The sequence below is a fragment of the Nipponia nippon genome, unplaced genomic scaffold, assembly GCF_047370975.1.
Source record: "Nipponia nippon isolate SJK-2023a ecotype South Korea unplaced genomic scaffold, ASM4737097v1 scaffold_3, whole genome shotgun sequence".
Classification (NCBI taxonomy): Eukaryota; Metazoa; Chordata; class Aves; order Pelecaniformes; family Threskiornithidae; genus Nipponia; species Nipponia nippon.
In genome coordinates, this window is record NW_028262347.1 from 8,674,306 (window position 1) to 8,694,312 (window position 20,007).

The 20,007-nt window shown below is 45.6% G+C and overlaps 1 protein-coding gene across 1 annotated transcript in view; it reads right to left on the minus strand.

Moving 5' to 3' along the window:
- Window positions 1-19,600, minus strand: part of FAM107B (family with sequence similarity 107 member B) — a 137,265-nt gene extending 117,665 nt beyond the window's left edge. Inside the window, exon 1 of the mRNA XM_087767589.1 lies at window positions 19,154-19,600. Coding sequence (XP_087623715.1) covers window positions 19,154-19,600 — 447 coding nt within the window. The remainder of the gene's footprint in view (window positions 1-19,153) is intronic.
- Window positions 19,601-20,007: the final 407 nt, after the last annotated feature.

Consider the following 20,007-nt stretch of genomic DNA (forward strand, 5'->3'; position numbering starts at 1 on the left):
CGTTGACCACTACCCTCTGGATGCGACCATTCAAGCAATTCCTTATCCATTGAACAGTCTGCCCATCAAATCCATATCTCTCCAATTTAGAGACAACAGTGTTGTTGGGGACTGTGTCAGAGGCCTTACAGAAGTCCAGATAGATGACATCCATAGCTCCTCCCTTGTCCAGTGATGTAGTTGCTCCATCATAGAAGGCTACTAGGTTGGTCAGGCAGGACTTGCCCTTGGTGAGGCCGTGCTGGCTGTCCCAAATCACCTCCTAGTCCTCCGTGTGCCTTAGCATAGCTTCTAGGAGGATCTGTTCCATGATGTTCCCAGGCACAGAGGTGAGGCTGACAGGTCAGTAGTTCCCAGGATCCTCCTTTCTACCCTTTTTAAAAATGGGTGCAATGTTTCCCTTTTTCCAGTCCCCAGGGACTTCACCTGACTGCCATAACTTTTCAAATATCATGGAAAGTGACTTGGCAACTACGTCAGCCAATTTCCTCAGGACTCTGGGATGCATCTCATCATATCCCATAGACTTATGTATGTTCAGGTTCCTCAGGTGGTCACGAACCTGATCTTCCCTTACAGTGGGAGGGACGTTGTTCCCCCAGTCCCTGTCTTGCTGTCCATCCAATCTAGAGGAGTGGGAAGAGAGGTGGCCAGTGAAGACTGAGGCAAAAAAGTTGTTGAGTACCTCAGCCTTCTCCTTGTCCGTTGTTACCAGTTTGCCAGTCTTGCTCATCATGGGGGGCACACGTTCTTTGACCTTCCTTTTCTGGCTGACATACCTGTAGAAGCCCTTCTTATTATTCTTTGCGTCCCTTGCCAAGTTCAGCTCCATTCATGCCTTGGCCTTCCTGACCCCATCCCTACACAACCGGGCAGCATCCCTCTACTCTCCACAGGATACCTGTCGCTGCTTCCACTGCCTGTGCATTTCCTTCTTCCCCTTTAGTTTGGCCAGCAGGTCTCGACTCAGCCATGCCAGTCTCTTGCCTTCCTTGCCTGATTTCTTACACCTGGGGATCAAGAACTCTTGCGCTCTGTGGAGAGTGTCCTTAAACATCTATGAGCTCTGTTCTGCTCCCTTGTCCCTGAGGGCAGTTTCCCAGGGGGTCCTACTGACTAACTCCTTGAACAGCTGGAATTTTGCTTTCTTAAAATTCAGGGTCCTGACTTTACTCTTTGCCTGACCCATATCCCTCAGGGCTGCAAACTCCACCAGTGCATGATCACTGCAGCCCAGGCTGCCTCCAGTCTTGACATCACTGATTAGCTCACTTGCGTTGATGACTATCAGGTCCAGTGTACCCAGCACGTCTCAGAGCAATGGGCTGAGGGCCCTTGCTGGCACCCTGTCCCTCTAACCTTGGTGTGTCATCCCACAGTTTGTCACAGGCAAGCCTGACATTATCCCCCCTGCCCCTTCAAGTCTAGTTTAAAGCTCTGTCAGTCAGCCTTGCTAGCGTGTGAGCAAAGACCCCCTTCCCCCCTTGAGAAAGGTGAATCCCATCTGACGCCAGCAAGCCTGGTGCCATGTAGGCCATCCCATTATCGAAAAATCAAAAATTGTGGTGGTGACACCAGCCACAGAGCCATGTATTAACAGACTGCGTGCGTCTGTTTCTTCCAGTGTTGCTGCCTGAAACTGGAAGGAGAGAGGAAAAAATAACCCGTGCTCCAGATTCCCTTACCAACCATCCCAAGGCCCTGAAGTGTCTTTTGATCACCCTTGGACTGCGCGTTGCGGCTTCATCACCATCCACATGGAAGACCAGTAACAGGTAATAGTCCAAGGGCCATACGAGGCTAGGAAGTTTCCTAGGGATGTCGATATGCTGTTAGTGATGCTGATATGCTGCCAGTGATGTGATATACTGTTCTGTGAAATCTGGGTTAAAAAAGGAGCCTGTCCAAAACTGGCAGAAAGTATCTCCCTGTAATAAACATGCAACCCAGATTGAATACGCCAGAAGGAATAGTCACCCTCATCTTAGGCAGTATCTGACAAGCGTGGGGTACTGCAAGTGCAGTCTTCTTTATAAAAGACTTTTTTGCAAACACAAGGCAGGAGATTTGGTTTGTAAGAATCTTCCTGAAGTAAGAAGAAGGAGAGTCTGCTTAGGAGGTGCTGAATAAGTTGAAAACATACCACAGTGCTCTGTACTAGATGTTTTTTGCTTAGAGAGCAGAAGAAACTGAAGAGAAACCACTAGCAGAGCTGTAGCAATTTGGGAGTGCAGCTAGCAGAGCCGCTATGTAAAACGCCTTGATATAGTGGGAAGGGGGACCAAGGAGGGAAAGGGGAAAGGGAAATGAGCTGCCAGGAGGGGGAAGCCACCGTGATTTACTTCCATCAGCAAGGCAGGGCTTAATGCCTTCTGCAGGCAAGGAAACAGCCTTCCACCACTGCCCTTTCCCAGCCCATGCTGACGGCAGACAGCAGGGTCATAAATCTGTCAGTCCCTCAGCGGAGAGACGCCTCCCCTCCACATTCCTGTGTGAACCTGTGAAGGATTATTAGCTAAATATCTCCCTTTGAAGTCAAAGCTAAACTTCCAGAGCTCCTAATCCGACCCTGGCAGTGTACCAGGTTGTAGAGCCACACAAGTCTCTGGATAATAATAGATATGATATGATATGATATGATATGATATGATATGATATGATACGATATGATTCATAGTAAAGAAAGATATGCATCAGATCCCTCCATCCCAGTTACCTGAGGGATTCTTTCCCAAATATCCCCACCCTTGTTTTCAAGCCAGCCGAAGGACAAGGATAAAAAAAGAGGTTAAAAACTGAAGTGGAGTAGCTCACCTCTAATTTATTCCTGAACAACGTTTAACTTTCCATATTAGATTACCCGTGTCCCCTGAAAGACCCAGAACATTAATCGCACATGTTCACCACACTCCCCTTAGGTAAGAAGAAAGCCGATGCGATGCCAAATTCCTGTATCAGTTCGGTAACTCTGCTAAGCTGCTCCTTATTATTCCACTTACAGACCCGATGTGCAATGTAACTGTTTTGGGTACTTGCCCTCCAGCTCCAGCAGCACAGGGCAGCCTGGCAGGATGAGTGAAGCACAGCATTGGAAAATATATATGCATTATCTTATTACCCTTTGCCATCACCAGAAATCCATAATGACTAAGGTCCAAAATACATGAAAAAGCCTTTGAACCGATCATTTACAGGAAATCACAGCATCGTTGTAGGGGGGTATTTCTAGAAATTAGCAGGTGTCACGCTGCTGTGATGCATTTTATGATACAACCAGGAAAGACCTAAGAGCAGAGCTGAAATATTCACACTGGTATCAAACATCAATACTTTAAGAAGCTGTATTATGAAACTAGAGTTTTCTGATGTACAGCCATGGTGAATATTAATAAACTTATTAGAGCTGATCCAAGTTTTCCATCTTGGCTTTTTGCTTTGCTTTGTTTGCCAAACAACAACAACAAAAATTTCTTCAGCAGAAACATGAGGCATGCTTGTATGCTTGTGCTTTGGGGGAATGAATAAAAAACTGAAATTACAAAATACATATTGAGGTCTCCGTGCTGCTCCTCTTCAAACCACACTGCCTTTGGGAAGAACGGGAAAGGAAGCAGGATTGGGACAGGTTTCGGTAATCTCCCAAAACTTGCCTCATTTCCAGTTTTTCAGCATTAAGGGAGTTTCTCTTTCCCTCCCACCTCTGCCTTCCAGCTCTCAGGCTGCAATTTCTTGGGTGACAGGCTGGGTTAGGGACTCATATCCCTCTGCATTTACCTCTCAGCCCTTCCCTTCCTACAAGAGTCCACCACTCCTGTGCTTGAACTTGAGCCAACCGCACTGCATCTAAAGCTGTGAGCAAAAACAGTTCACGGAGCTCATCAGCCCAAAAAAATACATTTTTTGGTTTGTTTTGGAGGGAGCAGGAAGGAAGGGGGGGAGCAGCACCCTCCAGATCCCATGTCGAGCATTTCTTGTTATATATTACACAGGTTTGCTACGGCATTTTGAAGGCCAGGTTAGAGTTTACAACTATTGTGAAGCAAATGTGCTTAAGGGAGAAACATTAAGAAATAAAAGATGAAAGGCAGGCTCAGAGGAGAGGAAGGCAAGGCATGTGGGAAAGGACCGAGGGGCCAGACCCACATACTGCGACAGCTATCAGAGCAGAAGTTATAATCACAGTGACACTATGTTTTAGAAAAGAAATCCATCATGAAAAACCCATCATATTGGATTACATAGACTTCTTTCCTCTAACGCCTTGGCGCATCCCAGAGAGCAGCATGGTGTCTTTAAATACCCTACATGATTTACATGGTCCTGAAGGCTAGGGAGAGCATCCAGGATCTGCAAAAACTCAGCTTGGGTTCAAATATTCCCCCTCCTGTGCTGGAGGGTGGCTGTGCACGCACCAAGGGCAGGTACAACCACTGGTCGCTCTTGCTGCACCCACCTCCAGGGCAGGGAGACGATGGGGGAGCCCAGCAGGAGCCCCCCCAGCATTCTTCCCTGTAAAATGGAGGAGTGGCAGCACATTTTCTCTGGTTACAGGCCCATATGGGCTGGGCGAGACACCACCTCTGCATGTCAGTGTAAACTACTAAAATGATCGTAGCTTTGTCTAGCACCCAAAGTGAGTCTCCTAGGAACAGCGTTAAAACAAGCTGGGCTGCAGATGCTTCTTTATATCTGAATATATGCATTCCTCCCTCTTGGGGTTTAAGACCTAACTAAGCTTTGCAATCGGCTTCACAAGAGCTACCCCTTCTTGCTGTCCTTGCAAAAAAAAGATGAACCTCTGAAATGAAATAGCATAGCATTTGCACATTGGAAGGCAATATAGTAACCAGCACACTCAGTCCATACTGTCTTATTTATCTGCCTGTTCTTCAGAGCTGAGCAAAATGTGAGCTCATACCCTGCCAGGCCCAAGCAGCTAATCCTAGGATATTCCACTTGGGGTGGTGTTTATTTTATTACTTTTATCATTTTATTATTATCAGGGCTGCTAATGAGCCGACACATGGGTGAGAAGAGAGGCAGAGCTGCTGACTGGGGGGCAGAGGAGGGCTCCCCCCAGCTCCCCGCATCCCTGCTCTCCCCTCCTCCAGATCTGTGCCACTGCGATGCCACTGATTCCCAAGTCTCCCATCCCAGCCCCCTACAGAGAACACATGTTTTTTGTTATTTTTTTAAATTTTATTGACAAAAAAATGCCTCTAACCAGGCAGATCTTAGTGAGATATTATGCCCGTTCTCTGCATGTGCAATTCTGCTGATTTTGTTGGAAAATCAAGCTCCTTCCTGTTGCTGGTAACATTTGTTCTTAGGCTGATAAATGATGGCTGAAGGGAACTGAAACAATAGGAGTCAATGAGCATTTGCATCCAGGGGGGTTTCTCTCCAATGTAATTCCACAAGCAAAACTAATGATGATGAAAAATGACGTAAGTGTTAATATTATCTCTGAGAAGAAGTTAAATTACACTAGCCTGGGGAGCTAAAAGAATGGTTTAATTAAAATCTGCTTGTGTCAGCCTTCTTCCCTACATATACAAGCAAAGCCCGCTGGGAAAATACTCCTACAGAAAAGACAAATCCCTTCGAAAACTGGAGAGCCTCCCAAAAATGAAAGCTGTAAGAGCAAGCTCTTGGTGGGTAGTTGCGCAAGGCCACTGGCTTCAGCCAGAGCCCTGATAACTGGGTCCAGCCCCTGCTGTCCCTGGGGCCGTGCTGGGGCAGGGGCAGCAGGCACCTTTGCAGCCCTCTTTGGGGGCTCCCCTCTCCCCTTCTTTGCAGGGGTCAGGATAGCAAAATACAACCTCCTTCCCTTCCTAGGAAGCCTTTAAACACCGTTCCGTGTGTGTGCGTGACTCCAGGGATGCTCAACTCAAAAGCCAGGCATGCTCTGAATAATGATATTTGCTTTGATACTAGAGCATTGTTAATTTTATTTGCTTTCTGGGCCTCTAGGGTGTTCTTGCTTTTCTTAGCATCCATGAGGACTCCAAACATGGTCTGGTTTTTAAAAGACAGCAGGGACTATCATCTAACATTGGGCGAACGTCAGGCATGACCACCAGCTGCAAACCATTTCAGATGAGGTGGGGAGGGAAGAGGCAGGACACATGCCCGGAAAAAACCCTGCAGAGATGGGGGTGAAGGAAGGCAGAGCAGGCCTGCCATGTCTTGCACTGAGAGGTAACAGCTTTTATTGAACGAGCTGCGGTGCATGGAGGGAGGGCAGACAAGCTCTGAGGTGCACAAGCCCTCTCCTGTGCCTACCCATCATGGCTGCAGCTCGGGTTTCAGCCTGACGAGGACAGGCTGGAGAAAAGTACCAGCAAGTCATGGCCAGGAATCAAAGAGGGACTCCTGAAACCCAGTAATTTCCATCTATGATTATTCCCTCTGGGCCAAGAAATGCTAAAATCATATAAGGAAAAAAAAAATCCCAACATAAAGGTGAGGAGCAGAAGAGGTTATGGGAGCACCTAGTTGCTCTCAGTTGGTCTCCAAGAAGCCACCAGCAAGAGGGACCCAGTCCACCTCAGCCTCTGCCCGGGGCTGGGAGGAGCACAGACCCAAAGGACATGAAAGCCCCAAGCAGCAAAGATGAACCCGAAAGGCTGTGGCATCCATGAGGAGATTGCTTGAACCTCCACAGGCTTCTGAGCAGGAACAGTTTGATTTGACTGGGGAGACTAGAAAGGCCACAGCTATATATGAAAAGAGTCCGAGAAGTATCCCAACATGTCACGACAGTGGGTGACTTCAGCTGTTGAGTTTGGGCCAGCTCAACCTTGTCCAGGTGAGAACCAAGGGAAGAAGAAGACTTTTGAGGTGACACTGCTTTGTTTGGTACCCTTTTGCTAAGCTAGAGCAAGATGCCTGGAAATGCCCGTCTCCAGCAAACAGGAGTCATGCCAAGAGGCCTACTGGCGGTCACTGTGGCTTTCAGAGAGGATCTTGTAGACACAGAAATTCTCTTCTTCTCGTGCTCGTCTGCCTCATCTATACATCTACCATTATGTATCATCTCATGGCCATTTTTGGACCTTAAATACTTCTCTTTTTCACTATTCTGAGTTACACACAAAAAGACCCTATCCTACTAGTGAGATTCTTCTGCCACTGGATGACGACAGCATAAATAATTTTCATTTACTGCTTCTGTTTATTGTTTGAACTTCCTGAGAGATGGGACTGGCACTCTTTCCTTTCAGAAGCTGTGTACAATTTCAGACCAGAGGATCTCAAGATCTGGGACTGGATTTCACACACTTTTCTGTTAAAGTTGTAACACCAGATGATATACTGCTGAATTCTCGCACAATGAAAACAGACTTATCTTGACATTATGAGATTGCAACATTTGAAATTATTTATGTGATTATATTTGGCTGAAACAAGAAAAATCTCTTCTGTGTTTTTTTTTAAATTATTCATTTGTAAATGTCACAATTAAGAAAAGCTGCAAAGGGTGGAGGTTGTGTATAATGGGAATTGTAGAGTCACAGCATAATGAATATTCGTTGCTTCTGTCAAAGGATCATATCTGATTGAATAATAGCACAGAAATTGGAAGAAAAGTTCTTATGTATGTCCTCCAGAGACTGGAGAAAAATACAACATGAAGGACTGAAGTTCACTCAGGTTTTAAAGCTGAGAAGAGAGAAGCAGAACCGAAACTGGTTTTTGGAGTATAAGACTTATATTTGCTTTTAAACTCTATAAGGCCACATATCTTCTCAGCAGGGAGGCAGCTAGCAACAAGAAGTTTTGGCATATAAAAGGAGTGGTCTGTCGAGGTCTGGCAGGTCTGCAGAGGAAGCTGGCAGCAGACAGAAGAGCTTTTGGACAGGTTTGTGGAAGCAGAGGAAGAGTTGGGCTTAATATTAGAAAAGGACCTGCCCACAGAGACATCCAGAAAAGCTGAACATGCATTACTGTGGTCCTCACAGGGAAGAGGGAAAATTATTTGCTCACAAAGGTAAATTTGAGCCTGAAAAATACCCCAGTCTGGTGGGAGACGGGCTTTATCCCGTGCAGTTATCGATGCTTATCTGAGTCACTTGAGCACTCGCTCTTCCTAGTGAAGACATCAGTCAGTCAGCAAGAAATTGTATCAGCCACTTGAAATCTCATTGAGCTGAAACCTGGACAGCAGAGTCACGCTGCATTTAATTACTTTTTCTTTGTTCCCCAGAAGGGTCTAGATCACGCAGCTGGGCTGTGGAATATTTAGGGAGAAATAAAACCTAAACTCTGATTTTTTTATTAGGTGGTTGGGGACAAAGATTTACATCTACAGCTGAAACAAGGTCCTCTATTATTACTACTTTTTGATGCCCAATTTTGGTTACCTGGGGTTGGGTCCTACAGATGCCAAGTGTAGAGCTCATGTCCCTTGGTAGCAAGAAATATCTGTCCAAGTTTCACTTTAGGTACCTAAAAATGAATTTAATCTTTTGGCACCCAGCTACCGTTTTCCATAATATGCCAAAGGACAGACACAAAATTTGTTACTAAACAGATCAGTTAGATCTTTGTACCCATCCCCACCATTACAATCCGAAATTGCAGAGCAAGGAACACATGTTTTATGGCATGTGGGTCTAAATATTATTCAACAGCTTTTACCCACTGAATTATTTGTTGGCTCTGTTATATACCTTTGCTTATTTTCTCTTCTCAGAGGCAGTACAAGAGCAGGACTGGAGGCAGCTACAGATGTGTATAGGTGAAAAGACTATCCTCTCCCCAGAGAAGGCATCGTCTTGTTAGCCATGGCATATGCCTGCTTTGTGTCAGGGCAGGAAAGCTAAGAGTCCCTTCTGCTACTGCTGTGGCATTCTTCTGCTTAATTAAAGAGGTACAAAAAAGCAGTAATTTAAACAGAGCAGCTGGAGAGCCGTGACCACTGGTGCATGGAAAAGAGGGTGACAGAATAGGGCTATATTCAAAATGTATAGCTGGCCCCAAATTACAGGAACCTGCCATTATTTTTGGAGGGGTTTTAGTCTCCGTGCAGAGTCCTTAGCCAAAATAAAGCTCCTTGTGCATGTTCCGAAGCCTGCAAAGCTCAAACAACAGCATTTTGCATCTGATGCTCAGGCATCAATTATAATCTCTCTTGGGATGGACCCGCCACATCAAACGCTTAGGTCTGGCTGTGTCCAGTTGTTTCATTAGGGGAACTAATGGCCCGGATTATTTGTTTTTTTGCCACTGTTGGCACACTTATTTGTGGTTTAAATGCTTCCATTAAAAATAATCAAGAACTAAGTCCTATCTTATGATTTAGATATGACTTTTCTAAAGGTCAGTATTTTAGGCATGTTGGCTGGAGAAAGGCTGAATGCTCATATCATGGTATAGCTGGACTATTGCCAAGCTATTGCCTTTCAGATATATATTTTGTGTTACCACCTAGCCCCGGTGTATTAGGTATTATAATACCTCTAGGTACAATAGTTGTCAACCTATGGCTATGGGACAAATAAGAAAAGCAGAAGCAAAGATAAATGCTGTCATGCCAGAAGCATGTGATGCCACAGCGAATGGACTCTGAAGGTCCCAAAATAGCTATATTATGATCTATTATATCTGAATATAATGATATATCTGTAATGACATGCATAGTGTGTACATATATATATATATATAATCTATAAAGTTTTGGATTTCTTGAGCCGTATGTCTCTGGGCCAATATGCAGTCATGTTCACATAAGGCTTGGTCTTAATTCATAGGCAGAGTCCCCAAGGTCCTACAGGCTGGAACGTGACTTCCTGGGGGGCTGATGAGCAGTTTAGTGCTGGATCAGGCTCCTTAGGTACAGTATTCTTCTTTAGCTCCTAAAACGAATGCAAAACCAATACAGTACAGAGGATCCTCAGTGAAAACATTGGCCTCAAGAGGCAATCAAAACTGAGCCAGGATTTTGATAATCTTCTCATGCTCAGCTGCTGTAAGAACCTGGAGCAGAGGGCTGCCACAGCTGATGGGGGAAAACAGCCTTGTAGTTGGAGCTAGACTCCCCAGGCTCCTGTGCGAGCCAAGCACGTCACTAGTCTCTCTGGCTGGGTTTATCCTGCCTGAGCTTTCTGGTTGGGACAGCAGTCAAGACTTGCATGGTCCAAAGCTCTTGCATGGTTCCTAGGAAGCCATGTGTCCTTATAGGTATCCTGAGCTCAGCCCTTCCTCTTTATTAAGGAGAGATGCACCAAAAGGGAGAGATGTCATAGAATCACAGATTGGTTTGGGTTGGAAGGGACCTTTATCAATCATCTAGTCCAATCCCCCTGCCATGGGCAGGGACATCTTGCACTAGATCAGGTTGGTCAAAGCCCTGTCCAGCCTGACCTTGAATGTTTTTGGGGATGGGGCATCTACCACCTTTCTGGGCAACCTGTGCTGGTGGTTCACCACCCTCATTGTAAAAAATTTCTTCCTTATATCTAGTCTAAATCTACCCTCTTTTAGTTTAAAACCATCACCCCTTGTCCTGTCACTATAGGCCTACTGAAAAGTCTATCCCGATCTTTCTTATAAGCCCTGAAGTACTGAAAGGCCGCAATAAGGTCTCCCTGCAGCCTTCTCTTCTCCAGGCTGAACAACCCCAGCTCTCTCAGCCTTTCCTCATAGCAGAGGTGCTCCATCCCTCTCATCATTTTTCGTGGCCCTCCTCTGGACCCACTCCAACAGGTCCATGTCCTTCCTGTGCTGAGGACCCCAGAGCTGGATGCAGGACTCCAGGTGGGGTCTCACCAGAGCAGAGCAGAGGGGCAGAATCCCCTCCCTCGCCCTGCTGGCCACGCTTCTTGTAATGCAGCCCAGGACAAGGTTGGCTTTCTGTGCTGCAAGCGCACATTGCCAGCTCATGTCCAGCTTTTCATCCACCAGTACCCCCAAATCGTTCTCCGCAGGGCTGCTGTCAATGCATTCATCCCCCAGCCTGTATTGGTACTGGGGGTTGCCCTGACCCAGGTGCAGGACCTTGCACTTGACCTTGTTGAACTTCATGAGGCTGACATGGGCCCACTCCTCAAGGCTGTCAAGGTCCCTCTGGATGGCATACCTTCCCTCTAGCAAATCAGCTGCACCACTCAGCTTGGTGTCACCTTCAAACTTGCTGAGGGTGCACTCAATCCCACTATGTCATTAACGAAGATATTAAATAGTATTGGTCCCAATATGGACCCTTGAGGGACACCACTCATTATTGGTTTCCACTTAGACATTGAGCCATTGACTGTAACTCTTTGGATGTGGCCATGCAAGCAATTCCTTATCCATTTAACAGTCCATCCATCAAATCCATATCTCTCCAATTTAGAGGCAAGAATGTTATGAGGCCTTCATATCAAAGGCCTTCCAGAAGTCCAAGCTGATGATACCGGTAGTTCTTCCCTTGCCCACTGATGCAGTTACTGCATCATAGAAAACCACTTCTTTGGCGACTTAGTCAGGCACGATTTGTCCTTGGTGAAGCCGTATAAACTTTTCTTTTCTGGTTTTGCTGCTGGAGAGGGGGTGGCCATGGCTGTATCAGATGGGAAGACAGGCCTAGATCGGTAAGAACACACAATATTGAGAGTTTCCGTTATCAACGACATGAACGCTGCCGAGCCACAAAACAGCAGAGCTGCGATGTGTCAAGTCATAAATAACTCATTGTGAGGAAAGTGTGCACCGTCTGGGCATGGAGCCATAGCATTCATCCTTAGATACGCATTCAAATCAGCTCCATTAGTGTCATATTCTTCTGTAATTACTCCATTGATTCAAACTGCATCTTATCTCCCCGCCAAAAGCTGCAAACACCCTTTAATTTACTGAAAGGCAGAAGTAAGGAGAATGCTAACGTAACATCCATGCTGTGTTCAGAGTAAGGCTATGGAGAATATGCAAATGGGGCATGAAAGCCTATGAAGGCTGAACAGTACCAATTCTGCAGGTGCTAAACTCAGCAAAAGCAAAGACCTGAAAGCTAATGGGATGCCAGTGTTTACTTATGTAGCAACATCCCTAAGAGTAGAAGGGGTATGAACTCTTCAGTGACCCTGGGCTGTTCTGTGTTGGTCATGAAACCCAAAACCTGTCAAGTTTCATGCGGTTTCCAGTTTCCTAGCGGAGGTTTCAAAGTGCTCTTGTTACAATATCTTGTTTTCAGAAGTACCTTCCATGAAACTTTACAAATTCTCCTCCTTAATCCCCTTTAAATGAGGGTCTCATGACTTCCAAGAACTCCCTGAGAGCTTTACTATTTCTATTATTATTGTTGGCACACAGGAGGTTCATTACTACCAAGAGCTGCTGGAATAGGTTTCAGGGTGAGAGAGGGCATGAAGGGAGCTCTTAGGCTGTCCCTCATCACTCTGCTATGCAGGAGCTGGTGCAGAACAGCAGCTGAAAGCTGCATGACCCCTCTGCAAAAAAATGACCCAGCTGATGCAAGCTGAGAAATGAAGGGGTAGGAGCTAGATTTAGAAAAAGGAAAAAGATGAGCTGCTTGTCAAATAGAGGAAACTGCACCATTTTGGTTGGGGTCACATCTGGAGTAGTTATGTATCAACTAAAGCAATGCCATTAAAAGATGAAAGGGAAGGTTGCTGGATGGGGAATCCTGCAGGCAGGAGAGGGGTGGTGGTGTTTGTTGGTCTGTGCATTGATGTGCCAGCCTAGCGCTAGCAATGCTGCTGTGCACCAGCCCAGGACAGGACGCGGGGCAAACTCTTTGATCAGAGCTTGCTACTTCTACTAGTAGGATGGATTTTCTTTTGCTTATGTGCAGGCCACGGAAGTAAATGAGTTGTGCATTGGCCAGGATGAAAGGCTCTGCGCCGCACAGTGCCATTACCTCTGTGTTTATGTGGGAGTGGAAAGCGAAGAAAAAATGTAATGAGAAAGTCTGGTTTCACTTAGGTGCTGAGAGTCAAGAACTGCCGGCCCACACACACTCTCTCCAGACAGCTGCCAGCTAGAGAGTCAAGATTAAGAGGAAGAGATGAAGGGAAAACATTACAGTAGCGTATGCTACTAACAGAGGTTTTGGTGGTAAAGCACAAGGAAGTGGAGTCAGAAAAATATAAATCCTGTCCAAGGACTCTCTCAAGCTTCTTGGAGGGCTTTGGCCAAGTCACCAAGGCCATAATCTCCCAGCTGAATTTGCCAAAGTGTTAAAATGTAAATGTCATTTAAATAAATGACAACAGGGTTTTTTTGAGGTGCTAAGCTCCTGTAAATGCTGGAGAAGGCAAGGGTGTTAATGTTTCTCTGGCAACCACAGCGCATAGTTGAGTGCCCGGTTTGAGCACTTTGAAAGGATGGGTTTTACCCTCTGGATTTAATTTGCTTAAATTGAAGCAAATTTGCACCAGAGTAAGTTTGGAGAAAATAAAGGTAGCTTTTGCTTATTGTGCTGGGGAAAAGACGGTCCCTGTCCAATTTCCACAGTTGCATTGATCAAATGAACGCAATCCTCTTCTGCTGATGGGTGGAAGGAAACCTTTGCAAAGGTAAGTAAAGGAAACAATTTAGTATCAACTAGCTGCTGTTCACCAAGTAATGCTGTTCATTTCCTGCTAATTTTTAGCTGCTAACTAGTCATCAAAATACTTAACAACTCCAAAAGTGTACTTGAAATGCTTCGTTCCGCAGTCAGACACTGAGGCCTGTGCTGGGCCATCCAGCACTGGGGGAGAGTTGAACACAACCACTACTGGCCGTTCTCCCAGGAGAGCATGAGCAGTGCCAGGAATCCTCCTGAGGATTGTGTCCCTAGGAGCCTGTACTACAAAACCACGAGTACGTGTGAGTTTGACTGTGAGAAGTCCTATTATTTTCAAGGGACTGTTCATATTTTCCATGTATTTATGGAGTTTACCTATGGGGTATAACTTCAGCATAGGGCTTCACCTAGGCAGCTACGGGTACGTTTCCTCCATCTCAACTGTCCTTGTCTCTTACAGTCCTGTATCTCCATGCAATGAGCACTTTCCCGTCCTGTAAATGTGTGACAAGTCATGATCAGGCTCTGTTTTACAGTTTTTCTGCATGGGTATAAACACTTGTGCAAAGTGGCAAGCAGGGAGGAATCAAGCTCGCAAGTCCTTGATGTAACGCATTACTTGAACCCCTTAGATATAAACTAAGCTACAAATTGGCCAGAGAAAGATCCATAAAACAAAATGGGGAAGATAATAGAAATTTATCTTCTTCTGTGTGTGGTATTCATGAGGTTTCTTTTCAATTTCCCAGACAGCTGCAATTATACCGTTGAATTTGGGAGTCTGTCATCATTATCTTGCCACTCAGATCAGTGCTGGTCCAAACCCTGGTAAAGTCATTGTGAGTCAATATGGTACCAACCAATGTCTGTTGACATCCAGAGACTTGAAAATGAGCTTCACTGGGTCAAATCCACTCTCTAGCTTCTCTAGCCAAACAACTAACCTAGGTATCAAAAAGGTGCAGGTGTAAAAGAGACATAGTTATGCATTCAAGGTTTGAAAGTAGCTATGAGGTCCTCTAAAAAGGTCTACATACCCTAAAGGTATGACTGATGCTTTATATAGGTGAGACTGATTTCATTGAGGCTCCCCAGCTTACTTCATCAGACATATCATTTCCAGGATCTCTCATTTAAGGTCTCCACGCCTGAGTTTCTGGTGTCCCAAACAGCTTGAAAGGGAAGAAATGATTCCATGATGCATTGGATGATGTTTGGGTTTCTTTTGTTTTGGAAAAAAACCAAGCTGAACTCGAAGGTCAACAGAGTTCAAGTCAGGTGAATGATATTGCTAGCTAGAAAGGGTCACTAATATGCTTTTGTCAACATGAAACCTTTATTGGAGTCATAGCACAGTTGTTGGTTCAGAACAATAAGGCTTTCTCCTAAGTTTCCACCCCAGAGTTTATCAGTGGCTAAAACTGGACTTGGAAATAAAAGATGGGAAAATTTTTGATGTTGTAGCTGACGTTGAAAGACTAAGCAAGTTTCAGTGTGTAGTTCTGGCAGCTTTGATTTATGGCCTTGTAAAGTCTGATAAAGACCCTCCAGGCAGCATACAAAACACAAAAGAATTAATTCTTTACATGTCAGAATCAGGACAAAGATGCTAGACGTGAAGAACTTCATTGACATTTAATCATGCTTTGTTACTGAGGCAATCTCTAAATAGTAAAATGACAGTCAGTTATTTACAAGCACATTGTTGCCACAGTAATTTGTGACCAAATGAATCTAACTCAGTCTCTTTGATAATTATATTCAAATCTAGTTTTTGTTGGGATCATGTTTATATCGGATTTAAGGTTGGCTCCAACTGGAGCAGATGCACACTTCTCATAAAAGGAATAAGTGATCAAATTCCGGATTTGGTTACATGCATGCAACTCCATTGTAATCCAAAATGTGTGACTACATGTCCCAGTGGGGAGGGTCAGCTGGAAGATCTTGTTAATTAGTATATTATGTGCTCAAATTAGATTTTTATGCTGCTATTAGTTAAAAATGGACAGATCTTGTGCTTGAAAAGGATTACGCTGACAGGTAGACAGCAGGTCTCTTGGTGCTGGAAGTTCTCAGCATATTTGTCATTAGCCCCTTGCTGATGTCATTTTGAAAATGAAAGAGACAGAAGAGTATGAGCATTTTTCCTGACATTACTTCAGCTTTTGTTAAAGAATTTAATGCAAGAACATGAATTAAAAGTCTCCTGAATAGGACTGTGAGATTCCTGTGTTGACATAGCATGTTTGCCTTTTGCCACTTAGCAGGTATATGTTATTTTAATTTATAGATTTCAGCATGATTGCATAGGAAAGAGGACAAATTTTGTCTGTTTTATAGCTGGAGAAACTGAGATACAAAGGGAAGTTCAGATATGCCAAGTAGGATGGAAGTTTGTGTCTTCTCCATTGGGCCTCACTGGCTCCTTTAGCGATGTCTGGATATTATTATTTTAGGACCGGCATGAGCTCTGCTCCAGGGACTGAAATGCCTCCAGACCCTGTTCTCAGGCAGCCCTGTGCTTTCTCCTCTCCTTTCCTCTCCACCCTCCCACCAAGGCCACCCACGCCCTGTTGATGGAGACCCTGTGCTCCTCTTTCTCTCCTCGTGGCCCATAATTTCCCTCAGCCCTGCGTTCCAGTCCCTTCCCTTAGATGTATACCAGATGTCCTGTGTGCCTCCCACCACCTTTTGTCTCCATCCTCTTCCTCCCTCTCACGCCAGGAGCTGTGTGTGTGGTCCCCAGCCCATCGCACGCCATGACCATAACCTCCCTCTCTCTTCATTACAGGGCTCTTCCCCACTCTCTGCTGCAGTCCCGTTGTTGGGACCCTCTTCTTCCTCTCCATATTTATCATGTTTCTTCCCCTGCTGTGGCAGCGAGCCCAAATCCCCCAATATCTCCATGTGCCACGCTTTCATTCTCATCCCATCAGAGTTGGTATGCACTCTGCGCGCCTTCTTCCACCCACTGCACTTCTACTTCCAACCAGTGCCCCAAAGAGCCTCTCTGAACACCCCATCTTCTTATTTTGCTTCACTTATCTGTTTTCTTTTTGCCTGGGAAGGAAATCATTGAAGGTATTAACATTTTAAAACCAGTTGTACTGATGGGCAGAGCTGAGAGGGAGGACACTGTTATGCAGTAAGGCACTGAGAGCTGCTGCTAAGCAAGTCTCCGATGTGCAGACCCTCATAGAAAAGCTGGACATGGATACTCAGACACCAAAACCTCTGTGGGTCTCCTGTTTCTCTCTGACATGCCACCGAAATTGGCTCAGCACAGCCCATTGGTAGCGGTGTACCCTGACAGCCTGGGACTGATCAGATGCAACATCTGGGCTGTGTGTGTCATGGACAGAGAAGTGCTCCTCATGTGTGTGGGACGTCACGAGTGTCACCAAGACCCCATAGACCTTGGCAGGAGGGTCTCAAATGCTGAGGGGCAGCAGAAAGCCTGATTCCTAGCTGTGACAAGGAGCTCCCTCGCAGGTCTCCCCAGTGACAGGAAAACATCAAGGCACATAGAAGATGTTCAGCAGGAACTTCAGGGCAGGACTATGCATCATCCTGATGGATGTTTTTGTAGTTTGTTCTTAAAAAAAACCCAAACAACAGTGATGGACAATTTGATGTGGTGACTTGGATGACTGAATAATTTGAATCACCCGGATTGTCCAGAGCAGTGGGGCCCATTCCTGACTACTCCTCTGACTGGAGATTGCTATAAATTTGTACTCCTAAATTTGACCATGCGTACTCCTAGAGAAATCCCTGGCACAGGTCAGTCAGCAGAATCCCTGCTCCACCACCACAAAGGTGTGAGAGCATCTTCGGATCAGTACGGTGTCAGCCCTTCAGCATTGCCTGCTCCAACATCACTGACCTGTGGAGGTTAGAGATGTTTGTGCCCAGCGTAGGGAACCTATTCTGCTACAGCAGACACTTGTGGGATGAGGTAGGTATTGGCAGTGGCTTTGATAGCACAGAGAAGAGCAGCAGGTAAACAAAGGCAGAGTGAAGTGGCTGGAAGGGAGCAGGTAGGAGCAGAAGGAGGGGAGAAATTGTCACAAAAGTGTTGTAAAGCCAAGAGCAGCACTCTCTGCATTGCTGTCTCGGTGACAGCAAAGGGATGCCTCAGTCTGATCCCATTTCCTCGTATTTATAAGCAGCATACATGCATCAAAATCCATATGTCACAGAACCACAGAAACATTGACTGGAAGGAGCCTCTTGAGGTCTCTTGTCCAACCTTCTTCTCAAAGCAGGACTGCTGCCAATATTACATCAGGTCAGACGTGGCTTTGTCCAGCCAAGTCTTGAAATCCTCCAAGCACAGCACTCCCATCACTTCTGGGTGACCTCCTCCTATGCTGCACCACCGTCCAGGTGACAAAGCCTTTCCTAACATCCAGCCTGAACGTCCCAAGCAAAAAAAAGAAATGCAAGTGAAACCACAGAAACGTGATGGTGAGAGAGACCTTGATAGCATCTGGCTTGGCTCCTTGAATGACAGCCAGACTAAATATACTTACTCTATCCCCAGATAACGGTCAGTTAGCTCATCTTCAAAATCTCCTGCGAAAGACAGATCCCATCATCTCCAGAGCCAGCCCTCCCTTTTACACCATAGCAAATTACTGCTCTCAGGCAGCTCCAGGTGTTCCTTATGTTCTATACAGGGGTTGTGGCTGATGGCAACAGGACTGAAAGAGTGGTCTACAGAGCCCCCAGGTCTGGTAATAGCAGCATAGTCCACCTGGAAACCCTGATTCTGATAATTTTCTTAATTCCAGCAGCTATATCTCATATTAAGCCTTTTTCTAACACTTTTACAAGGACAGAAATCTTTGCCAAACACAATATTACCTGACTGTGAAGGAGAAGCAAGGAGAGGCACTCTGAATATACGTGATTTGGCAGGGAAATTGGTAGAGGCATGGACTATTAAAATAAAAGCTGTGGTATAAAAGAGTTGAGTCACACATGTGGCTTCTATTCCTCAGTGTTTATCAGGAGAAAAAAAAAAGCATGGGATCTCCAGTTACCTAACCAAGAGAAAATGAGAACAGTGCTATTTGCCCATTATTATTCATTATTTTAGTAATACCAACAGCAAAATATCCAGCTTTATTCAGGCAAGAGCAAATTGAATTCACCAAAACTGTACTCAAAACCTTACTGTTGCCTCCAAGCACACACAAGCTAAAAATAAGATGGAAAACAGATTCTGCAGTCACTGGTGCCACAGCCTCGAGGTACCTGGCTGAGGTGGCAAAAATGCAGCATTCCCTCAAGTCAGTGGAAAAAAAAATGCCTGTTCCTTTCAAGGGATTTTGGATCAGGTCCAAAATAAGTGAGGATCACCAAAAGACAGGAAGACGACTGAACAAAACGTACTGCAAAAGTGCCCGGTATTATTACAAACATCCCCTAAGGCTTCTGATAATAGTGCAGGAAAGCAATAGCTGTCATATTGTATTATTTGAGTAAGAATAGCCATTACTCCTTTCTTGACTGCATGCCAATCAATACAAGATAAATGCTTTTATGGATTTTTCCCCCCTTTTTTATACTTTGTTAAAGTGAGCCAATTCTCTTACCTTGTTGCATAGCGACTTCTAGAGCACTCACCTTTGGCACGTGGATGATGGATGGTCTGGGGATGTGAGTACAGAGTGCAATAACATCATGACTTAGCTCGTTAGCAGCAAACACTGATGACTCTGTGGTAGCAGACACTGACTGAACAGCAATATGATTGCTAGAATTGCTGCTTATGTGGCTGTGTTTTTCAGAACATCTGCTGACTTTGAACATCTCCTCGCTGTCCTTCTCTTCCCTGTGCTTGATGATGCTGGCTGCTATTGCAGATGGCTGCAGGCACACCGCTGAGGTCCCCTCGGTCTTCTCCTCCTCCATGGCAAGAGGGTTCGCGTTGGGCTGGTCAAACGGAGTGTTTTCGTGTGTGTTTCCAAAGCAGGTGAGCAGGGCTGAGCAAGGGAAAGGATGCATCTTGGATGACAGGTTATCGGATCCGCTTAGCCTGCTTTCCACATCCGCATAATCAACAGGCTGCATTCACATCCAGAAGAGTGCCCAAAATGAAAGCCTGGGCATAATGTCATTCCAGCCTTCCTAAGAGAGAGCACCCTCTTTTCTGCTGTCAGGAGCATTCAGAAGTGGGGTACCACACTTCCCACTCCGTTCTGTGCTGAAGTCAGCCCGTTACCTCCTCGTGGCCGCCCACTCCTATTGTTTGCAAGCCAAAGAAGTGCAAACACAATGAAAACATTTGCAACCCTTGCACGCTCTTCCTCAGAGCTGTCAGCAGCTAAACAAAGCCCTCACAATAGCCCCATAACCCCGACAGGCTATGGTTACAGGAGCGGACGCTACTGCACCAGGCGGTCCTCAATCAATAGTGCCGCGGCCTCAAGTTACCTGGCGAAAGAGGCAAAAAGATAATGTAGCCCGAGCTCTCCAGC